At 40.6% G+C, this 23,026-nt stretch overlaps 1 protein-coding gene across 1 annotated transcript in view; it reads left to right on the top strand.

Moving 5' to 3' along the window:
• The window catches only part of Cfap54 (cilia and flagella associated protein 54), a 293,678-nt gene that overhangs the window by 230,231 nt on the left and 40,421 nt on the right, over positions 1 to 23,026 (top strand). Inside the window, 3 exon segments of the mRNA XM_035451711.1 lie at positions 7,927 to 8,100; positions 10,007 to 10,230; positions 18,896 to 19,063. Coding sequence (XP_035307602.1) covers positions 7,927 to 8,100; positions 10,007 to 10,230; positions 18,896 to 19,063 — 566 coding nt within the window.

The following is a 23,026-nucleotide window of genomic DNA, read 5'->3' as shown; positions in this document are numbered from 1 at the left end:
TCTGCATATTGAGAATCAGTAACTATATTAAGAGGTTCTGTAAAATCTATGAGAACCGTGAGAATTGCATATAATTCTGCCTTCTGTACAGATGTATACAGACTTTGAACTAGTTTACTTACCTCACCTGCTTTGTAACTTGCCTTACCTGATTTGTTGGCATCAGTGTAGAAGGTAAGAACTCCAGAAATGGAAGTTTGTCTTAAAATACGTGGAAGAATCCAGACTGTCTTTTTTTTATGAATTTAATTCTGTCAGTTTTGGGATAATTGTTGCTAATCGTTCCTAAAAAGTGAGTAAGAGCTATTTGCCAATATGCATTATTCTTCCACAAGGAGGAAATTTCCTCATTCGTTAAAGGTACTATAATTTCTGCTGGATCTTTTCCAGTCAGTTGATGAAGTCTTAATTTCCCCTTTAGAATCAAATCAGAAGTCTTTTCTATATATGTCTTTAACTTTTTATTCTGTTTATGTGGCAGAAATATCCACTCCAATATGGTGCCTTCCCTCTGCATCAGAATCCCAGAAGGGTATTCTCTGGATGGCAAGATAATCAGAATACAGTGTAAATCAAGTTTTATCTGATCTACATGTGCATCCAATATTCTGTTTTCTACCCATTGCAACTCTTTTTCTGCCTCAGTGGATAATATTCTCGGACTGTTTAGGTCCTTATCACCTTTAAGAGCCATTTTTAAATGCTTTAAGTCATGTCCTTCTACCACAATAATTGTCTGTAGTTGAGAAATTTCCCCTAGCAGCTTCTGAAGACTATTAAGAGTTTGATAACAATCCCTTCTAATTTGTACCTTTTGAGGTCTGATTCTTTGTAAGTCTATTTTGTTACCTAAATAATTAATAGAACCTCCTATTTGTATCTCTTCTGGGGCAATCTGTAACCCCCAATGAGGCAGAAGTTCCTTCACCATTTCAAACATACGTTCCAAAGTTTCTTTATTAGAATATGATAATAGAATGTCATCCATGTAATGATAAACAACAGATTGTGAAAATTTCTTACAAATTATTTCCAAAGGTTGATGTACAAAGTGCTGACACAAAGTAGGACTATTTAGCATTCCTTGTGGCAAAACCCTCCACTGATATCTCTTAACTGGCTGTGAATTATTAAGAGTTGGTACAGTAAATGCAAAATTTTCTCTATCATTTTCCTGTAACGGTATTGTGAAAAAACAGTCTTTCAGATCAATGACTATGATCGGCCATCCTTTAGGTATCAAGGAAGGCAACGGCACTCCAGGTTGCAGAGAGCCCATTGGTTGAATTGCCTTATTTATGGGTCTCAGATCTGTCAGCATTGTCCACTTACCTGACTTCTTTTGATAACAAATACAGGAGAATTCCAAGGACTGGTAGATCCTCTATGTGTCCAGCCTCTAGCTGTTCCTGTACTAACTTTTCTAAAGCCTGTAGTTTCTCCTACCCAAACAGGTTCATCTGTAAGCCATTTCAATGGCAGGGCCTTTGGTTCCCCTGAAGGTCTATCAATTGTACCTAGTTTCTGTACAGCCTGGATGGTTGGTAACCATTTTCCATAGCATCTTACCAGATCTTTTCTACTATCTGAAGATTGTACATAATTTGTATCTGACACTGGAGGAATATTAATCTGAGTATTCCATTGCTGTAAGAGACCACAACCCCAGAGATTTATAGCTATATCTGCCACGTATGGTTTCAGTCTCCCTTTCTGTCCTTCAGGTCCAATGCAGACCTCCAAGTTAACACTCTGTCAAGCTCTAGAGAGAGTTCCAATTCCTAAAATTTGTATATTCGCCTCTCTAAGAGGCCATTTCTGAGGCCAAGACTTTTGGGTAATAATAGTCACATCTGCCCCAGTGTCTACTAAGCCAGTAATAACTTTATTATTAATTTTCACTTTCAACTGAGATCTTTTATCATTAATAGAAGTTTGCCAAAATAAGCATTTCTCATTTTGTCCATTCACATTTGATTCTTCATCACTATTCAAACTATCATCTAGAGCAGTATCATTTTTCACAATAGGCAAAGAACTATCTATTCATCCTGTGAGAGATTGTCTTCCACTGCTACTGGGAATGATTGGACCTTTCTCGATGTGGGGGACTTCTTGAGGCCCCCCTAGGGGTTTCCCGGCCTTAACAGGTTTCCTTGCATGTCCCTGGTCGATCTACATTCATTGGTCCAGTGTCTGCCCTTACCACATCTTCTACACAATCCAGAAGGCAGTGGCCTTCTCTGTATGAGGCATTGTTAGAATTCCTTTGTCTACAATTTCTCTTGATATGTCCCATTCTACCATAGCTGAAACATCTAGGTTCCTGGTGCCTTCATGGTCTCCTGGAGAAGGCTCTTCCTACCCAAGGTTCTGGTTCATAGTAGTAATTACCTCTAGCCGCTTGGTACCTATGTTGACCTCTGTAAGGTTCTTCTCCTTCCCAAGCCTTTGTGTCCTCACCTCTAGAACATTTAATCTCCTGTTGCCTTTTTAAACCTTTTGAGATGACTTCTCCTACCCAAGGTCCAGTATCTTGCACATTATAGTCAATGTTGGCTGCATGCAAAACCCATTCTTCTAGCGGAGCTGATCTGATCTTTAAAGACAAAAGTATTCTTTTGCATATTCAGTTTGAATTTTCATAAGCTATTGTATATATAATTGATTGTCTTGTTTCTGGATCTGTTACCTGTAATTCTACTGCTCTAGTTAACATTTGTAAGAAGTCCTGGAACTGTTCTGTGGGTTCTGTTCTATTCTGGTATAAGCTTCTAGATGTTCTCTTGGCTCACAAACCTTATCCCAGGCACTTAATGCTGCTTTCCTGCATAGGGACAGTATATGGTCATCGTATTCAACCTGAGCCTGTGGGTTAGCATAAATACCCTCACCAAGAATCTTATCTAGCGGGGCTTCATAACCTTCCTTTATGCCTTGATGCTCAAGGAGCTTTGCCTCTTCCCTGATCAATTCCTTCCACTGGATTTGGCATGAATTCTCAAGTACAGCTGCCACCAGTGTTTCCCAATCTGTGGGCGTTACCCTGTTAAAGGTTGCCTATGAATGTAATAGCTGTTTTATATATGGGCTATGGAGACCTATGAGACAACTGATTGATTAATATTCTTAAGATCCTTCAGCTGTATAAGTTGTCATACATAAGCCATCTGTCCCTGAGGGTGTTTCTTAGAAGATGGCGTTTCTACCATGGTAGCTGGGTAGACTAATGGTGTATGAGTAACAACCTTAGAAGAATAGTCATGATACCTCGGTGGAGTAGGTGCCTCGGATTGGAATGATTCTGCCTCTGGGGCATTCCAATGATCTTTAAGCCTAGTAATGATATCCTCATGAAAAGTTTCAATTTCCTGCATCATAAAAGATTCCAAGCATGTTAGTGGATCTGTAAATTGCTCTAACTGTCCTCTATATGTTTTTCTAGGTCTTTAATAGGTCATCCTTAGACAGCATCTGGATTGTATGGAAACTGCCTTCTAGGTATTGGAGTCTAGATTTGAGGTCATGATTTGCTGATTTTGAGTCCTCAGCAATCGACCTCATGGGCCTATCTAATCTGTCAGCCCTGTTCTGTAAATTATCTTCCAAATATTCAAACTTAGATTCAAATTTGTGATCTGCTACCTTAGGTGCTTCAATAATTGATTGAATGGCATTGTCCAATTCTTCAACCCTATCCTGGGTATTTTTCACCTTTGCATCTAGTTTCTGGGTCACAGAGCCTATCTGAGTTTCTAGCTGGCTACAGATATTCTTTAGTTCATCATGGTCCTCTGATAGCCTAGCCTCTAATGTCTCAGACATGGAGGATCTCTCTGTGTTTATCTTATCATAAATATGCTGCATCTCATCTTGGGTAACAGACAGCTCTGTCTTTAGCATATTGGACACAGAGCCAAGCTTATCACCCAATTTCTGTTCCACTTGCTGCACAATTGTGGCCTGACGTAATCTCTTCTCCAAAACCTCATTGCGTAAAGCTGTTATTTCCTGTAAGCAGGTGGTGAGGTTATCTTTGTCCCTACTCCTGGGGACTCTGGCTAGTAATGTTATTTGTACCAGCAAGCTAACTGCCATTGCTGCATATAGGCAGGTAATTGACAGATTAGCATCCTCCTCAAACATTGAATTCACATAATAAGCACAAAATTAGCAATTTTAGCAAATGATAAATATTCTGTCATGATTTTACCTGATGATTTCTACTCCAGATGCAGTAACTATCTTTGACAAGCATGTGGCTCAGGTGTATAGTTAGTCTGCACGGCTTTTGGCAGCAGTCGGTCAGGCAAGATGGTGGCAGTGGTGGAGAGAGGTCACAAATGTGGCTGTGCTTAGCTTAGAGAGTGTATGGCCTTGTAGCTGCAACCACTGAATAAGGCTTGGCTTTACGCCACCGCACCAGGAGAAGCAGACCCTGCTGAAAGCTGAGGCCTATTCCCAAGGCCTATTTGGCTCAAGGGCAGGAGGCCTCCGGGCACAGGTAGGCCTCAGTCTGAGCCAGCCCCATGCACACAGCTAGAAACTTTGACAGTAACCATGGGGAGGTCTGTGGAAGTCTCCCAGATGGGTGGACGGTTCTGAGAGGCTCAGTGGCATCAGGGACACACTTGTGTGGTGCAGCAGGTCTGTGTGGAGCCGCGAGTTGGCTGTAAGCTGGGAGCACCTGTAGAGACATGGAGCGCTTTCCCGGCCTAGTCTGCCATTCTGGTGGAACACACAGGCTCTCCCAAATGGGGTCTAGGTTACAATATCCTGCTTCTGACAACCAGATAATATGGGAAATTACCAATACGGAGCCAGGAAATTTAATACAAGGGGTTTAATAGGGAAAAGCCTTACTTACAGAGTGACCTAGCCAGCTGGCAGGGCATTGTTAAGTACAGCAAGCTGAAGATGAAAGCGAAAGCAGGCCTGCCATGTAAGCGCCCCTTACTCCTCAACTTTCCCTACATCGACCTGACCATGCACTCGCACACCTGAAGCAAGCCCCTAAGTAGGCAAGGCTATAGTATCCTCTATACCCCATCCCTATATGAAGAGTTTCAGGCAATCAATGGCTGCTGAGTGGAGGTGGAGGGAGTGGGGAATTAGTTTTCTCTAGGGACAAGCACCCTGATAGGTTATCCAATCCTAAATCATCAGCCTCAAAGACTTGTACAAAAAGGCAACACTAGTTGGAGTCAATAGTTTGTGTGGATTTGAGGGGCAAAGGATGGAGACATGGAGGAGTTGGAGGGAGAGGGGTAGAGATGTCCATACAGTGAACTCATATATGAAATTCTCAAAAATAATTTTGAAAGGTTTTATTTTTATAGATTTCAGAGATAATGCCTCCTCCTTTTTTTTTTTGGTTTTGTTTTGTTTTGTTTTGTTTTTCATAACAGCCCTGGCTGTCCTGTAACTTTCCCTGTAGAGTGGGTTGGCCTTGAACTCACAGAGGTCTGACTGCCTCAGCCTCCCAAATGCTGGCATTAATGGCATGTGCCACCACTGCTTTGGAAAGATAATACTTCTTAAAAGGTTAAGTTACTAATTGGTTAAGAAGTTATTAATAAAGAGCTCATGGAAAGCTATCGACAAACACAGAGATCTTGTCATCTTTATGCCTGATGGGGCATACTCCGGTAAGTTTTTTAAAGATGGCATGTAAATTTAATGAAGCTTTAGTAACAGTTTTAACAAGTTCTATTTTGTGGTAGTTGACAAACACTGTAAAATTTACACAAAAGAACAAATGGCAAGATTCTTTTAAACATACCAGAAAATGAACTACTAAATCTATTTCCTGGTAATTTGTACGCTTGAATATCAATTAATATATACTCAAATATTCGAGGCACTCTTGTTTAAAACAGCAAAATAAAAACAAAGGAAAAGACAGGGGCTGGGAGATGGCAGCTGGAAAACCAACATGGCAGCTGGAAAACCACCTGTAACTCTCCTGGCCTCCATGCATACCAGGCAGTCACATGGTGCACACACTACATACAAAATAACACTCATACATGCAAAATAAAAATGAATAAATATTTAAAAACTAAAAATATGCTCAGAAAGAACTCACATGTCTATCAACAATAGAGTAGATAAATAAATTGTACAATATTTATTTAAAGGAATAATATAAAACCACAAAAAGAATCAATGAACTATACCTATGAACAGCTTGGATAAATTCTGAAAGTATAATGTCTAGTGCAAAAATTTATAAACACATGTAATTTTTTCCAAATAAGAGTTTCCAAAGTATTATTAAAATATATATGGTTCCTAGCACAAATGATTGATTAATGGTTATTTGTGGCTGATGGATTCAGGCAGACAAAATAGATTTAAGGGTTTGTTTATTTTTTTTTTAAACCAAGGTACTCTAAAAGCATGAGAGAAGTATTCTGTTTTCTAAGGTGGAAGGTGTTAGGTAGCTAGACAGACAATCAGAGAAACCTCATTTCCTGATAACAATTATTTCATGGGAACATATTTTGTTAGTTAAGAAAACAAGCCTAGACCATTACGCACAGAAGAACCCACTCATCTCCATCCCCAGAGACAATCACTGCTCCCTGACCAACTACCATATGTAACTGTGTTTGATTAGTGACACAAGGAATTGCACTACTTGCCCTTGGATTTACATCAGTAGTACCAAACTACTTTCCTCATATTCCTCTGCATATTAGCCCATTATTAATTTATAACACCTCCCCATCAGCACTCTTATTATGCCCAGGCATTTTCAAGGTCTCACACTAGTGAGCAGCACTGTTGAGACCGTGTGATGGCCTGTGCCACCACACTGCACTTTCTTCTTTATGGATGGATCTGGTTCATTCTCTTTCCTCTCTACAATGTCAGATGAGTAAACTGTATTCTGTTTCAGTTTCCTTTTTCTATTGCAAAACTATTAGGCACATCTTTGAGCAGGACTCTGTATAAACATGCGAGTGTCTTCGTTTTCTATTTCATTAGATCCTGCCATATTGCTTTTATTGTGCTTATGAGGAAGAGCAGGCACACTCCATTTTCTTCAGGTCACCACTAACACTATAGTCAGATATCCAGTGTTACTTCCCAAGGGATAGGAAAGGGTATTTCATCTTGAATTCATATTTCCCCAATTTTTAGTGGTGCTAAAATTTTTCCTCATTTAAGCCTACCAGTTGCATGTTGGAATTCTTTGCACACCTCTCCTATGAGATGCTTGATGAAATAAGATTATTTTGGCTTTTTAAAAATTGGTTTGTATGAAAGTTTTAGATGTGTTACATAAGAAGAAGCAGTGCTGTGGCTATAGCTCAGACGCAAAGCGTTAGCTTAGCTGGCACAAGACCTTACGTTCAATTCCCAGAACTAAAAATAAATAAACAAATAGATAGATAGATAGATAGATAGATAGATAGATAGATAGATAGATAGATAAAACATTTTTAGGGTTGGATCTATCTCCTAGCAGTCAGGAATGCTTGGTACTCTTGCAAAGGACCTGGGTTCAGTTTCCAGCACCAACATGGAGGCTCACAACCATCCACAACTCCAGTTCCAGAGGATTTGGCACCTTCTCTTGGCCTTTGTGTGTACCAGGCATGTGCATAGTACACACATGTACAAACAGGCAAAACACTCATAGAATAAAAATATTTATTCTTTATTTTTAAGGAAACAGAAGTAATAAATGTGCTAAATATCTTCCCTCAGTCTTTTTCTTTTAACATTATGTTTGGTACCTTTGTGATACGCAATTACTTTAAAACATTGAACATATGATTGTGTTAGAGTCTTTCCTTTATAAGTTGTGTTCTCCACCCCTGCCCCAGACCCTGTGCATATATTTCCTCCAAGGAAAGCATAGCATTGTATTATTGAGTTTTTTGTTTGTTTGTTTGTTTGTTTTTTAACTTTCAGAAAACTACCAAGTTTCTTTCCAGACTGGCAGTCCATTTTTGCAGCAAAATGATGAGATTTATGACAGTGTAGATCCTAAAAGGAAGGCAAACAACAAAGTGGATATTACATGGATCCTTCTCATTCGCTACTTTATACATCTACAGAGAATTAACAACATGAGCAAGCTGCTAGGTGAGGCTTTATGTGTTAAAAGAAAGGGGGTATTACATTCTTTTTCCTACTTAGGTCACATTTCTAACTTTTAGAGTATAAAGTTGTTTTGACATTTTTTCTGATGTCAAAAGATACCACCTTCCTACATGATCAGAAGATTTACTTTACATTTCAGGGATTTGAACCTGGAATGCAGGGAGCTTCAGCTAGAACAATATTTCAGAGTTACTGGTGTCTGTGGAAATTCCACACAGCTTATTTCATATATTTGAAAACAGCATAACAGAGAGGCCTCTGGTGGCTTCCCAAGATTGCTCAAGTGGTCCATAGAGCAAAACAGTTAAAAACCAGGGACGACAGAGTGGCAGCTTACAAATGAATAAGATAGAATTTGGCTTTGGGCTGTGTTCCAATATTAGAATGTAGAAGAGATGGATTGTATGATTTGGGTAGGATGTTTAGTTATAAAAAATGACTTCGTGTCTTAGTTTGGATTGCTGTTGCTGTGATAATATACCAAGACTAAAAGGAATCTGAGGAGGAAAGGGTTCATTCCATCTTACAACTCTCGGGTCACACTCCATTGCTAAGGGAAGTCAGGGCAGGAACTCAAGGCAGAAACTGATGCAGAGGCCATGGAGGATGCTGCTTACTGGCTTGCTCCCTGTGATTTTGTTCAGTCTACTTTCTTATAGCACTCAGGACTACTAGCTCAGGACTGGCCCCACCCACTAGGAGCTGGATCTGCCCACATCTGCCATCAGTTAAGAAAATACCACACAGGGTTGCCCACAGACCAGTCTAGTGGGGGCATTTTCTCACGTGAAGTTCCCTCTTCCCAAATGACTCTAGCTTGTATCAAGTTGACATAAAACTAGCCAGTAAGCCCTATAAAGAATACCTAGGAAAACTAGTGAAGCCTTCTCACATCAGCTGTTGCCATGGCTATTTTGACAATATTAGCATCTTATTATGCCTTTGCCATGCCTGTGAAGTTAGTGACCTAGTGTTGTTCAAGAATGCAGTCAAGGAATACTGGCTCATGCCAGGGTACTGTGACTGAGAGGCAAGCAGGGCAACTGAAGTCAGTCACAGATGGCTGAACACAGTGGTCAGGCATTAGCAAGGGGATAAACCATCACCTGGGAAGGTTTCTGAGTTGAAAAGCTGATTGTGCTGTGTTCTGAAGTGACAGAAACTTATCCAGAGTGGCCTTGAACCTGAACAGACATACCTGAAGATGCCCTGCCACCAGTGTAATCAGCTTGCCTCTGAATGCAATAGCTGACACTTTCCACAGAAGGATTCCTTTCTTTGCTTCTCTGCTTTAGGCTTTCTTAGGGCTTTGTTCATCCTGTAAACATGGCCTGCATGTGCCAAGGCTCCTACATCCAGCAGTGACCTTAACCAATAAGGCAGGGGACATAGAGGAGCATTCCACCTTCTGACTTGGTGGAGGCTTTCCTTCATGTTTCTGTTGTTCCCAGAATATCTAGTAGGACTGATCCCTTGTTGCCCACAGACCTGTTCCATTCATTTATTCACCCTTCTAACTCTCCCATTCTCTTGGCCCCAAGTTTATGGACCATTCACAAAAGTCTTTGAGGTTCCTTTTCAGAAGAATATCACATATCTAAATCTCCACAACAGGGCCTGTTTTGTAGGGACCCAAAATAAGACAGGTAGACAGGACAGTTGGTGCACTTGTTAGCATTTACAACCAGCAGCAATATCCTTGTATGTCTCTGAGATTTCCCTTGAAGCATGTGGCAATCAGCAGTCGTTAGCATATAAATCCTACAGAGCATGCTGGTGGAGAGACACTAGCTGGTTGGTGTACCATAGCAATCAATGAATAAGTACCAAGATTGAGACCATTCTGTCCCTCACAAGAGCCTCAATAATGATCTTTCTGTTCCCTAAGCATCTGCAACTCCGGTCTCAGGGATTTCTTTGCCCGACGACATGCTCCTCACATCCCTGTACAACTCTGAACTGATTTTGCGCCAGAAAGAAATGCATCTTTTCCTGAAAAAGTTCTTGCAGTTCTACTCTTCTTCGTGCATTGATGAGTTTCCAAAGGAACTTATTCAAGGTGTGGAAAAATCCGTTTCACTAGAGAAATTCCTGTTTGAAACATCAGGAAAGGTAAGCTTCTAAAACATTTATCTTTGTGAGTTGTCTTGGAGTCTGAAATGTCAACATCAGCCTCCAAGTGGTACAAGGTTCTTAGGAGGCTAATTTCTGTAGAACCACATAGGAAGGACCACCAAGTCAAGTGCGGTTTCAGGATGATTCCCACTTCAAGTCTTCTTTCTTGTCATACCCTCTGACCTTTGAAATGCTCCAAAATCTACACTCCTGAAAATCAGTATCTTTTGGGCAGCCATTTTGCTGATCTGATGAAAATTCCAGTATCATAACTTTGCCATAACCTAGTATGAGTCTTTTTAAACCCACACCCGAGTTCTTTTTATTTATTTTAAATGTGTAAAATATTCATTGTATTTCTCACAAGAATTAATATAAATAAATTAAAGAAGTGAAAATGTTAGATGAATTAAGAATTGGAGAACTTTTTACTTGGGAAAGGTCTATTGATATCCATGGGTTTTTACAAAATATGTAATATGAAAACTTTAGAACTTCCCATTGAGAAGGCATAAAAATATGGATATAAATAAAATTTTAAGAGTTACTTTTAAAACCATCATGATCTTGAGTAATCGGGATGTTTAAATGAGCTACTGAAATAAGTTTAATTATACTGAACAAGTCATTTCAAAACTAGGGATATGGGTTTGAAATTTAGTAATCGACAAACATTTGTTGAATTCCTACAATATGCCAAAGCAATGCTGACTTGGTAGAGACAGATAATGTAGAGAAGCTGAATCCTGAGTTCAGTAGTCTTGGCCTAGTCGCAGAGAAACAGATCTTAGGTTTGACCAAGAGGAAGTTAGATCATGTTAGAGATTCTTTCTAAGGGACAGTGCAAGGAAAGTGAGAAGATTAAAATGGATTGTCAAAGTTTTGACTTTGAAATTGCTGATGGAAACTTGGGGAGACTTTTTGATGGTATAATATAATCAAGACACTTCTCTTTGTGACCTCAAAGCACAGGAAAGAGTGCCGAGGACTGACAAGTGGGAGCACATGAAATCAAAAGGTTTTTAGGGGCTGGGGAGATGGCTCAGTAGCTGTGCAAGCATGAGGACTTGACATCGCATCCTGAGCACCCATTTCAAAAGCTGGATGATGTGGCAAGCAGACTAAGATGGGTAGATGCCAAACGCTTGCTGGCCAGCCAATGTAGCTAAAATGGGATGGAACACACTAAAGTTGACCTCTCGCTTCCAGAAGCACACACACAAGCAAGTATGCTCTCTCTCACATAGATGTGCACACCCCTCCCCCCACAGCTTCTTACAACAAAAGAAACTGTCAAAAGAGTGTACAGACAGGTTGTAGGATGGAAAAAAAACTTTGTTCAGCTATACTTCAGAGAAGGGGTAAATATCTAGAATATACAGAGAGTAGCAAAAACTAAGCATAAAACACCAAATCGCCAATCAATAAATGGGCCAACAGACTAAAAAGGCAGTTTTCAAAAGAAGAAATAAATATATTTTTTAAAAATGTTCAACATCCTTAGCCATTAGAGAAGTATGAACTAAAATTACTTTGGGATTCTATCTCACCTAATGAGAATGGCTACCTTTAGGAAAACAAATGACCACAAATGCTAGTTGGGATGAGGGAAAGACCAACCTCTTGTCTACTGTTGGTGGGAGTGTAAAATAGTATAACCACTGTGGAAATTACTGTGAAGGTTTCTAAAAATCTAAAATAGAGCTACCATGTGATCCATCTATGCTACTCCTAGGTGTGTGTATATCCACAGGATGTTACATCCTATTACAGCAATGTCTGCACATCCATGCTCATTGCTTCTCTTTTCATGGGAGTAGAACCAGCCTAGATGCCTGTCAGCTGATAAGTGGATAAGGCGTATGCACATCAGAGTTTTATTTAGCTGTAAAGGAGAATGCAGTTATGAATTTGCCAAAAATAGATGGTACTGGAAAAATTTCAAGTTTATCAAGTGAGCCAATAGAGGCTCAGAAAGACAAATGCTGTAGTTTCTCTCATACATGGGGATCCTAGCTTCTAATGGTAAATATGTGTGTCTCCACAGGTGTAGTCATGGGTAAAGTCCAGAGGACAAGAGAGGATCCCTTGGCATGGGGGAGGGAGGGGAGGCCTCAACAGAAGGGTGAGGAAGACAATGAAATATTAAAGTAGAAAGGGGAGTACTGGGGGTGAAAGAGGACAGCAGAAGAAAGAGGAGTAGGCAAATGGTGGGGGATGTCGTTGGGGAAAGTCAACCACAATGAAATGTGTATGATAAGGAAACCTGTTACTTTATGGGCAACTTTTAAATTAAAAAATAAAATCATGTTCTAACAAGAAAGGTAATATAAAAGTTAAAAGAACACATGTATGTTAGCCTTACTGTTGGTACTATGTAGCATTGACTGACAAAGGAGAGAGGAAAAAGAATTAAATAAGAGAAGCCGTAATGAGCCATTTGACATCAAGAGTGGCAAGAAAGATATGGTTGTGAAAGACACTACCTCAGGGGAAAAAAATGACACACTGAAACAGCATCATGACCCTTTGGAGAAGGAAGACAGGACCAAGGGGAGCCTGTGATCCTTAGAGCATGGGGACAAGGTCAGCAGACAGGAGAAGGGGATGGAGGAGGAGCATCTTGTGGAGGAAGCCAACATGTTGTGTTTTGTAGATGGAAGGTCTGAGATTCAAGCAGGAAACTGAAGGGGACATAGAAGACATAGAATCTGTGAGCTTCTGGTACATATTTATGACAGATTCTTTGAAAATTAGAAACCGATGTTCACTTGTTCTGAATCGACTCCATTTTTGAACTTCACCATTCAGCTCTGTAGTGTTAACTATGACAGGCTTCCATCTACTAGCCATGTCCATCATCTCTTGCCATCTCTGCCAGGGAAGTATCTAAAGCCATAGCTTGTTCTTGAGCAGGGACCTTCACACATCTGATCCTGGCAGGATGGAGCACTTCTGTGCTGGGAGATAGCATTGGAAACTTACAAGAATACTCCAGAACATCCTCTCTTTTATATTCCAAAAGTTTATTAGTTGGTTTTACTTGTTTGTTTGTTTTTCTTTTTTAATAACCTGTGACCTTAGAAGTAATAGGCCATGTGTGATGGTGCATTCCTGTAACCCCAACATTCAGGAAGCTTAGCCATATGGATTGTAAACTGTAGGCTAGCCTGGGCGATATGGTAAGACACTGTTAAATTATAACAATACAAATTATATGTTAACATAGAATATTTAAATAATAAAGCAAGGTAAGACACATTAAGGAACTTTTTTGTGGTCAAGAACTTAAATCTATTTATTTTATAGTTTAAATTTTTTAAAAATTTAAATTAGAAACAAGCTTCATTTACATGTCAATCCCAGTTCCCTCATCCTCCCCTGCCCTCCACCAATGCCTATCCCATACCCTTTCTGCTCCCTAGGGAGGGTGAGGCCTTCCATGGAGCAGGGCCTAGACCCACCCCCATGTGTCTAGGCTGAGAGAGTATCCCTCTATGTGGAATGGGTTCCCAAAGTCCATTCATGTACTAGGGATAAATACTGATCCACTACCAGAGGCCCCATAGATTAACCAGACCTCCAAACTGACCTGCTCATTCAGGGGCTCTGGAACAGTCCTATGCTGGTTTCCTAGCTATCAGTTTGGGGTCCATGATCAACCCCTTGTTCAGGTCTGTTTCTGTGGGTTTCTCCAGCCTGGTCTTGACCCCTTTTCTCATCATTCCTCCCTCTCTGCAACTGGATTCCAGTTCAGTTCAGTGTTTAGCTGTGGGTGTCTTCCACTTCCACCAGCTGTTTGGTAAAGGCTCTAGAATGAGGTAGTCATCAATCTCATTATCAGAGAAGGGCTTTTAAGGTAGCCTCTTGACTATTGCTTAGATCGTTAGTTGGGGTCAACCTTGTAGATCTCTGGACATTTCCCTAGTGCCAGATTTCTCTTTAAACCTATAATGGCTCCCTCTATTATGGTATCTCTTATCTTGCTCTCCTCTATTCTTCCCCTGACTCAATCTTCTGCTCTCTCTTGTCCTCCTCTCCCCTACTCTTCTCCCCTTCTCTTTCTTCTAACTCCCTCTCCTCTCCCTCCATGCTCCCAATTAGCTTAGGAGATCTTGTCCCTTTCCCCTTTTCTGGGGGACCATGTATGTCTCTCTTAGGGTCCTCCTTGTTTCCTAGCTTCTCTGGTGGTGTGGATTGTAGGCTGCTACTTCTTTTCTCTAGGTCTAAAATCCATATATGAGTGAGTACATATGATTTTTGTCTTTTTTTGTGACAGGGTTACCTCACTCAGGATGGTTTCTTCTAGTTCCATCTATTTGCCTGTGAATTTCAAGATTCCATTTTTTTTCTGCTGAGTAATACTCCATTGTCTAAATGTACCACATTTTCTCCATCCATTCTTCAGTTGAGGGGCATCTAGGTTGCTTCCAGTTTCTGGCTATTACAAATAGTGCTGTGATGAACCTTGTTGAACAGATGTCCTTGTTGTATGAATGTGCTTCTTTTGGGTATATGCCTAAGAGAGGAATTGCTGGATCTTGTGGTAGATTGATTCCCATTTTCCTGAGGAACTGCCACACTGATTTCCAAAGTTGGCACTGCCACCAGTAGTGGAGGAGTGTTCCCCTTTCTCCACATCCTCTCCAGAATAAACTGTCATTGGTGCTTTTGATTTTAGCCATTCTGACAGGAGTAAGATGGTATCTCAGAGTTGTTTTGATTTGTATTTCCCTGATGGCTAAGGATGTTGAGCACTTTCTTGTGTGTCTTTCAGCCATTTTAGACTCCTGTATTGAGAATTCTCTATTTAGTTCTGTACCCCACTTTTAAATTGGATTAATTGGTATTTTGGTGACTAGTTTCTTGATTTCTTTGTATATTTTGGAAATCATCCCTCTGTCAGATGTGGTGAATATCTTTTCCCATTCTGTGAGCTGCCATTTTGTCTTGTTGACTGTGTCCTTTGCCTTACAAAAGCTTCTCAGTTTCAGGAGGTCCAATTTATTAATTTTAGATCTCAGTGTCTGTGCTACTAGTATTATGTTCAGGAAGCAGTCCCCTGTACCAATTCATTCAAGGGTACCATCTACCTTTTCTTCTAGGAGGTTCAGTGTGGCTGGATTTATGTTGAGGTCTTTGATCCATTTGGACCACATTAAGGAACTTTTAAGAACTCTGATAAAAAGCCAAGTGTGTTGGCTCATCTCCATAATTCAAGCATTCAGGAGGCTGAGCCATCAGATCATGAGTTTCCCCATCACCCAGTACTACCTGGTGAAACCTCTGAGGCATCACAATGTAACCCCACCTCAACACAACAAGAAACTCAAGCTGCACTCAGATAAAGAATGGTCAAGGAATTATTCCTGATATAACATGTGGGAATCATGTGGGAAGATGTTTCAAAGGACTTCCCCATCTTTCCAGGAACTCAGGGACTCTGACATTCTTGGTACTCCCCACCCCATTCTGGACTGAACTCTAGCTCACTGAGAATTACAAGAGTAGGAGGAAATTCTCCACTTTTACAAATCATAACATTGACACTGTAGGGTATGGCTGTTTATGTCCTGGTGAGGGGCTGTACTTGTAGTCCTTGCCCTTCATATAGTGTTGGACACATCAGGATTCTTCAAATCTCTCATGAAGGAAGAGAGAATGTCCAACCAACAAATAGTTCACTCCCAAGAAAAGCAGTGATGTGCATGTCCCAGATGTTTGCCCCAAATTTGCCCATCAAAAGAAGAGTGAGTGCAAGGGGCAGACCAGAAGGATCTCCCAAGAGCACAGATAGCTTGGGAGAAATCATGAGATATGGGCTTCCCATCCCACACTAGCTTCTGACTCAATTCTTAAGGACTGAGACTCTTGTGTGGATTGCTGCATATGTCCTAGACCCCTGGGATTTCTTTTTCAATTCTTGTTTATTTGATTGGTGTCTCATTTTAGGTCAATCCTACCTAGAACTTACTCTGGAGCTCAAGCTGGTCTCAAACTCACAAGAGCCTTCCTTCTTCAGTCTGCTACATGGCAGGATTGTAGGCTTTTGCCATCTTGCCTTGGCTCTGGAAGGAGAGGACAGGGGAGTGGACCTGAAGGCTGAGAACTATGTCTTAGTCATTCATTCTTGTGCTCACTGAATACAACTTTGGAACTAATGTGCCCGATTGAAGTCTGTTTTCAAAGTAGCACTGGCCCAATTGTTTTCATATGAAGGGCCACCTGGACTCTCATGTCTTAGTTCTGAGGCTGGAATTCCACAGGAGAACTTTAAATATGATTTACATCCCTCTGACATTCCTCATGGCAGTGCTGTTATGGAAGATTTTGTTTTACCTGTATATTCCTGTTTTTATATAATTAGTGTAACACTATCCCAGGATGATCAGCTCTGAGATCACTGTCTTGCCTGACAGGTGCAAGGCACCTAATCATGTATTCGTTTCACTGGGGTAAGTAACTAACTAGCATGAAGCCTTTGGGTTTTTTTTTTATATAATCTCCAAGCTTGGCTGATTTTTATAATAACATTTTTAAGCCTTTAATCACTCGGGAAGCTACTTCCATCAAACTGTTTCCTTACTTTGATACTCCAGCCCATGTTTTCCCCCATCAAGAAGTAGGTCCCTTTCCATAACAATCATTGCCATGCATTGTGTTGTGTTGTTCTGTGTTGAATCTATTGGAGCTTGTGACAGAAAACAAAGGCACCAAACAAATCACATTAGAGATCCCAAATAGAAGATGATTAAAATTGTGTATAGTGCTGAGTTATGTATGCTTATGAACCAAGTGCATATGCAGCCCGTAAAAATCCAAATATTTGATTAGATGGAATGATATAGTTTTGATAGGCTGGTAGGTCTGTGATCCCATTCCTTTTAAAGAATTAAGAAAACATAAAAAGCCCTTGTATGTGTGTATATGTATCCACACACACACACACACACACACACACACACACACACACACACACACATATATCTACAATTAATGTCACCAGCAACTAGATACTATAATACTTTAAAGATATAAAAAATGCATGTTTTCATATTGATTAAGTGTGTAAGTTCAGTTATGTGTATTTGTGGGTGCGCATGTATATGCACTTGTATATGGAGGCTAGAGGACCACCACATGTCATTCTCTGGGAGCTACCCACCTTGGCTTTAGAGACAGGATCTCTCACTGGCCTGGAACTTACTTGCAGGTCAGTGAGCCCTAGGGATCCAACTATCTTCATCTCCCAGCACTGATCCTACAAGCATATTCCACCATGGTCCACAAGGACTCTGGGGCTCATGACTAGAGCCCTGATGACTGAACCATCCATTACCCCAGTTTGACATTGATGTCTATTATGCTTATTAAAAATTGTTCTAATTATCACATGTGTTGAACTAAAATGTAACTGATTTTTATTTTTCTATACTGACCTAGTTATGAATATGAATCCTTTGTAAAAATAATTGTCAGAAACCAGGAAAGGTCCTCATAAGAGAAATTCAATTATGAAACAGTTCTTTACTCGATCTCTTTTATGCACTGTGGGGTGTGGTACCACTCTTCATTATGCAGAGATTTTTTTTGATAGCTTCTAGATCATTTTGGAAAGTTTCCTATTTAGTTTTACCTTTCAATCAAAACATCTTTCTCCTTTTACCAGTGAACAGCTTGAAGTCAAGGGTCTTTCCCATTTCTGTTTTCATTTTGAAGACTTGTATTTACAGTCCAAGCTTGAATAAGCTCAGGCATGATGGAAGAGACAGAGGGGGCTCTAACTCTTGTATCTGGCACTGATGTGTGTCCTTGGCCATCAAGCCCCTGGGATACCTTGGATGTCAGGAGACTACCAGGAAAACCACTTCCCAGTTACTTCACTGTGAATATGGAAGCAAGAAGAAGTTAATGTTGAAAACAATGCACCTTCCATTAATGGTTATTTTCAGACTTGAGGTTCTGCTGTCTGTATTGCTCTCCTCCCGGCTAGCTTGCTGTTTAGTTGATAAACAGCTCCCTGAGTTCTGCTCCCTGAGTCGCCTCAGCATCGCTTTAAAACAATGGATGAAGTTCTTAGTTCTGTTCTTGGAGTTTGTGTTCCTGGCCCATTGACCGAATTTCCTAAGAGAAGCTAGACCCAGGTCCCACTGAAGGCTTGAACTTACAAGTCAGCTACATTCGTTTAAAGAAGGAATGAGGGAGTTGGACTTGAACATCTCAGGGAAGAATAAGTGTCTTCCTCTGGTGATGGCGCCGCCATTAAACATCCTTAGTTGTGAGCACACACTCTGTTCAAGTAGCAGCTGTGCTGCTGGAGCTCGAAGCTCAGACTCTGGATATATCCTTATCAGCGTGTAAAGCAGAAACAATGTAATGGGTATTTCTTAGCAGCAAGTTTCAGGGAATCCACCCCTTCCGCCAGGAAGTTTTACTAAAGTAAAAGGCATTTGTTGCATTTGGGAGGTTTGAAAGCATCATTTATTATATGAGATTTTATTCTATAGTAGTCTAGGGGTAGTTTTAAAATCTCCCTCCATAAAATAATTCTGAGACAATTCCCGGAATTTTTTAAATACAGCCAGTTAATTTACTTTAAATATTGAATGAGCTCATTATCAGCAGTTTACTGACATGGTTTCTCATCGTTCCTGTTCCCTAGGTTCATCGGGAGAATTCCCTGCAGTCTGATATCTCTGGGAAGCTTTTTTGCAGTCCATCTTACACAGAAGCCTTCTCAGAGATGGCAGTACAGGCGGTAAACAAAGAACTCTGCTTTCAGTGGTATATTCCTCCCCTGGACAAACCTCCAAAGGATACAGAACCTATGGTATGCACAAACCCCTAGGGTTAAATATCCCATTCAGAGATAAGGCTTGTAACACTCTGGCTGAAGCAGTAGTGGGGATCACTCCCCTAATGACTGAGGATGGAGCAGTGGTGCAGATTCTAGGGGAGTCTTGAAAGTGGGTCAGGCTTCGAAAAGTGGAACAGTTGGTCAATATAACCTTTTACGGAGAAACCCTCCACTGTAGAATTCCTGTGATGACTGCTTTCTCTAAGAAGAGCCTCAGGCATTTTCCCATAGAATGATAGCCTTAGGGATTTTCCTTGTTTGGCATTTTCATTTGCTTTTTGTCTCCTGCATTGGTCTCCTTTTGCACTCTGCAGCTTTGTCCCCTCCAGCATGCCTCTGGTAGCTTCTGCACCTTCTTGGCTCACGTGACCTCTGTTAAATCAGAACTTCTCAGGCCCACCCTTTTTTTGCTCTCCACCTTCCCTCTCCTATAATTGGCTTGCTAATTCTGGGTCAATTCTACCATGTTCCCTATTCAGACAAAAAGAGAGTTTAACCATATCACTTCCCAGCTCTTTAAAGCTATGCCCCACCTTTTGAAGCAAGCCATCCCCTGTTATCTACAGGTGACTGGTTTCTGGATTTTCTAAAGATACCAAAATCCATAGATGCTCAAGTCTCTTTACTAAAATGACATCTTTGCATATGACCCACATACATGCCTGTGTGCACTTTCAATCACTTCTGCATTAGATACAACATCTAATGTTGTATACAACATCAAATGTGTGCATAGCTGCTGTGCTGTGCTATGTAGGAAATAATGACAATAATGCAAGAATCTTTGCATGTTCAGCAGACAGAACAAAAATACTTTCCATCTGTAGTTGGTTGAATTTGTGAATGGAGGAGCCCATGGCTATGGAGGGCTGTCCACACCATCTGTTCCCCTCTTTACTTGACAAATCTTTGCCAGATAGTCCACCTAACTTTCAGAATAGTGTATCTATCATATCTTTCAGGGAATTCACTATAGTAGTTTTCAAATTGTGGTTCTCCAAATATTAATAGGTTTGAAAGTTAATACAAGTTGTTCATGAGTAGTGCTGAGTTTGTACATGTGTGTATACATATGTTTGTGTACACATGAGTGTGTGTGCGTGTGTCTCTGTGTGTGTACACTGCATGCACATGAGAGGAGACCAGAAAATGGCATTATATCCTCCTCTATTGTTACCTTGGGAGGGGTATTTCACTGTTTTGGTGTTTGCCTGGTCAGTGAGCTCCTGGATCTATCCAGTCCCTGCTTCTCTTATGGTGGGGCCTCAGGAGCATGCAGCTATACCATGTATGTGCTGGGTGTTTATATCAGGGTCCTCTCTCTTTCCTGCTGAGACATCTCTCCATCTCAAAAGTAGCATTTTAAAAAAAGAAACAAGACAAAAAACCAAAAAAGGCAAACATCACATATTAGTAAAAAAAAAGACTGAGAATTTTGTTTCACAATAAATGTTATTAAAGACAAAATTTCATAGATTGATCATCATGTATCAGAATGTATTTACATGCAAGAAGGCCAGCAAAAATTCAAGTTCAAGGGTTTGGAGGGTTTTATACTTGGGAAACAGGATGTTTATCTAAGCAAATAGTCTTTTTTGTAATTTTTTTTATTAGTTCAAATTAGGAACAAGCTTGCTTCACATGTCAATTCCTTCTCCCTCTCTCTCCCCTCTTCCACAAGCCTTCCCCCCAACCTCCCACCTGACCCCTACCCCATGCAAATAGTCTTTTAAAATTAAAAATATACTCATGTCACCAGATTGTAAAGTCACCATGTCATGTCAGTTACTGGGAGGTTAGACTGCTGCAGGATGATCTGGATGTCCTCGTGTTGATGTCAGATGACAGAAACTGTCCTCCAGGAACCAGATGCTGCAGCTTCAGCTCTTGCATCTCTAGGGTAACATGTTTTGTCCACAAAAAGCTATGTCTGACAATGAACAAGGCCTCCATAGTCTGACATCAGGAGGATGCAGAATCCCAACCACACATTCTGTTTCAGGTGGATAATTTTTCTCAAGGCACAAGAAAACAGGCAGAGCATAGTTTTCTCCTTTCTCTTACCTTGGGTCCATTTTTCCTTCTTTAACAGTGAACGTGTGTATATGTATGTACATGTTTCACAATAAAAGATCTAGTGGCTGTCAAAAAATTTTCACTAAGAAACATTTCCTTAGATGATTACATCTTCTTAGATCCCAAATTCCTACCTCTTTGGAAGACATTTCTGACAGTTGTTTGACTCTTTCAGATATTGGTGTCTCTGTGCATTCACCTACTGGTTATTTTTTCATGTTAATGTGGAGTTGGTTGTCAGGCATCTAGACACGGAGACTCAGAAAACCCTAGGTGATAACTACACTGCTGTGTCGGTAGGGTGCATGGCAGCCATGTTGCTTTCATTAGCTGGACAAACAACTACATGAGAGAGGTGAGATCACTAACCCCACGTCACCAAAGAGGAGTCTGAGACCAAGAATGGAGGCCTGCCAGGTGGCAAGGACACAGTCTGGAGCTATCTGACTCCAGAGTATATCTGCCTAAGTAAGCACTGTCTACAGGTGGGCTGTCTGAGGCTCACACAAGACGAATGGAATCTGATGTTCCACAGACTATAAAGGCCATTTGCATGCGATGGTAAATACATGTTACTCTGTCCACTCCTGTTTTCTGACTACTTAGAAGCAGAAATGCCAGTAGCAGCCAAGGATGCTGGGTCAGTAAAGTAGAAATCCCAGCATTGGGAGATTTGGGTAGGAAGCTTTGTTTTTCTTTTTTGTTTAATTTAAAGAGATAAATTTCTCTAGGTAATGAACTTGGAAGCTAAGTTCATAACTTAGAAAATCTTAACTTCATAAATATGAGAGGTGGAAATCAGACTATCCTATCTGAAAAATAAATCTGCAATAGAACATAACAGAACCACACAAAAGCAAACTATTAGGTCTTTGTTACAAATTAAGTAACTCTCAATTTCTGTATCTTGTAGAGACAGGAATTAAATGGCCACTAGAGACATAAATCTAAAGAACCCTCCCAGATTGAAGAATTGTTGCTTTCAGCCAGATGAACAACCATAGCCCAGCGATAAAAACATTTATCCGGAACCAGAGGTTTCATGACTTAGATTTCTCTCAAGGTTGTACTTGGGAGCCTTCATCTTTATCCAGCCTCATCTTCCTATCCCTTCTAGCAACCAAGGTTCTGCTTTGTGGTTCCAGATGAGGTCTGAATTGCATTTATAAGGTGATCAGCTTCAAAGTAGGATTGAGCAGGAATGATGAGTGACAAAGGTGTGTTGGTTAGTTTATTGTCAACTTGATACAAGCTAGAGTAATTTGTGAAGAGGAAATGTCAATTGAGGAAATGCCTCTATTAGATTGTGGACCCAATTCACTGTGGCTGGTGCCACCCCTTAGCCAGATGGCTCTGGGTGTATAAGCAAGCAAGTTGAGCATGCTGCAGGGAGCAAGCCAGTAAGTAGTATTCTTCCATGGCCTCTGTTTCAGTTCCTGTCTCCAAGTTCCTGCCTGAGTTCTTGCCCTGGCTTCCCTCAATGAGAGTATAATGTTGAAGTAAAAGCCAAATAAGCCCTTGCTCCTCCAAATTTTCTTTTGGTCATAGTATTTATCATAGCAATAGAAATTAAGGTAGGACAAGGGGATTGATGGCTAACCTTTCTATGGGCAAAAAGATCTAGTTTGGTCTCCTATATTGCCTCAAAGTCTATTATGTTATATGTGGCCACACAGTCTAAGGCCTGGTATCTTCAGGTCACAGAAGATACAAACAGAAAGCATGACTACATTCAAGAAATCTGATGGAGCAAAACACTGAACTCCAGGCAGAAAGACTCCATCTGACTAGTAAAAACAACTTTGGACAGAAATGAACCCTCAAGATGTTTAATTAGTACAGGATTTGAGCCAGGTTGGG

The sequence above is a fragment of the Cricetulus griseus genome (genome assembly GCF_003668045.3).
Source record: "Cricetulus griseus strain 17A/GY chromosome 1 unlocalized genomic scaffold, alternate assembly CriGri-PICRH-1.0 chr1_0, whole genome shotgun sequence".
In the NCBI taxonomy this organism is placed as follows: Eukaryota; Metazoa; Chordata; class Mammalia; order Rodentia; family Cricetidae; genus Cricetulus; species Cricetulus griseus.
The sequence above is the reverse complement of the archived record's forward strand: the minus strand, read 5'-3'. Positions and strand labels throughout refer to the sequence as shown.